Raw genomic sequence first — 285 nt, 5'->3', positions numbered from 1 at the left:
AGTGGGCGCGCCACGCGCCCTTCTTCCCTGAGCTGCCGGTGGCTGACCAGGTGGCGCTCCTGCGCCTCAGCTGGAGCGAGCTCTTCGTGCTGAACGCGGCGCAGGCGGCGCTACCCCTGCACACGGCGCCGCTGCTGGCCGCCGCCGGCCTGCACGCCGCACCCATGGCCGCCGAGCGCGCCGTGGCCTTCATGGACCAGGTGCGCGCCTTCCAGGAGCAGGTGGACAAGCTGGGCCGCCTGCAGGTCGACTCGGCGGAGTACGGCTGCCTCAAGGCCATCGCGC

At 73.7% G+C, this 285-nt stretch overlaps 1 protein-coding gene across 1 annotated transcript in view; it reads left to right on the top strand.

Annotated features, from left to right (window-relative positions):
* Positions 1-285, top strand: part of NR2F6 (nuclear receptor subfamily 2 group F member 6) — an 11,372-nt gene that overhangs the window by 8,939 nt on the left and 2,148 nt on the right. Inside the window, exon 4 of the mRNA XM_024767467.1 lies at positions 3-285. This exon is cut by the window's right edge and continues 3 nt beyond it. Within this exon, the coding sequence (XP_024623235.1) occupies positions 3-285 (283 nt within the window). The remainder of the gene's footprint in view (positions 1-2) is intronic.

The sequence above is a fragment of the Neophocaena asiaeorientalis genome, unplaced genomic scaffold, assembly GCF_003031525.2.
Source record: "Neophocaena asiaeorientalis asiaeorientalis breed wild unplaced genomic scaffold, Neophocaena_asiaeorientalis_V1.1 scaffold87, whole genome shotgun sequence".
In the NCBI taxonomy this organism is placed as follows: domain Eukaryota; kingdom Metazoa; phylum Chordata; class Mammalia; order Artiodactyla; family Phocoenidae; genus Neophocaena; species Neophocaena asiaeorientalis.
Note: the sequence above shows the minus strand (reverse complement) of the source record. Positions and strands in the feature narration are given on the sequence as shown.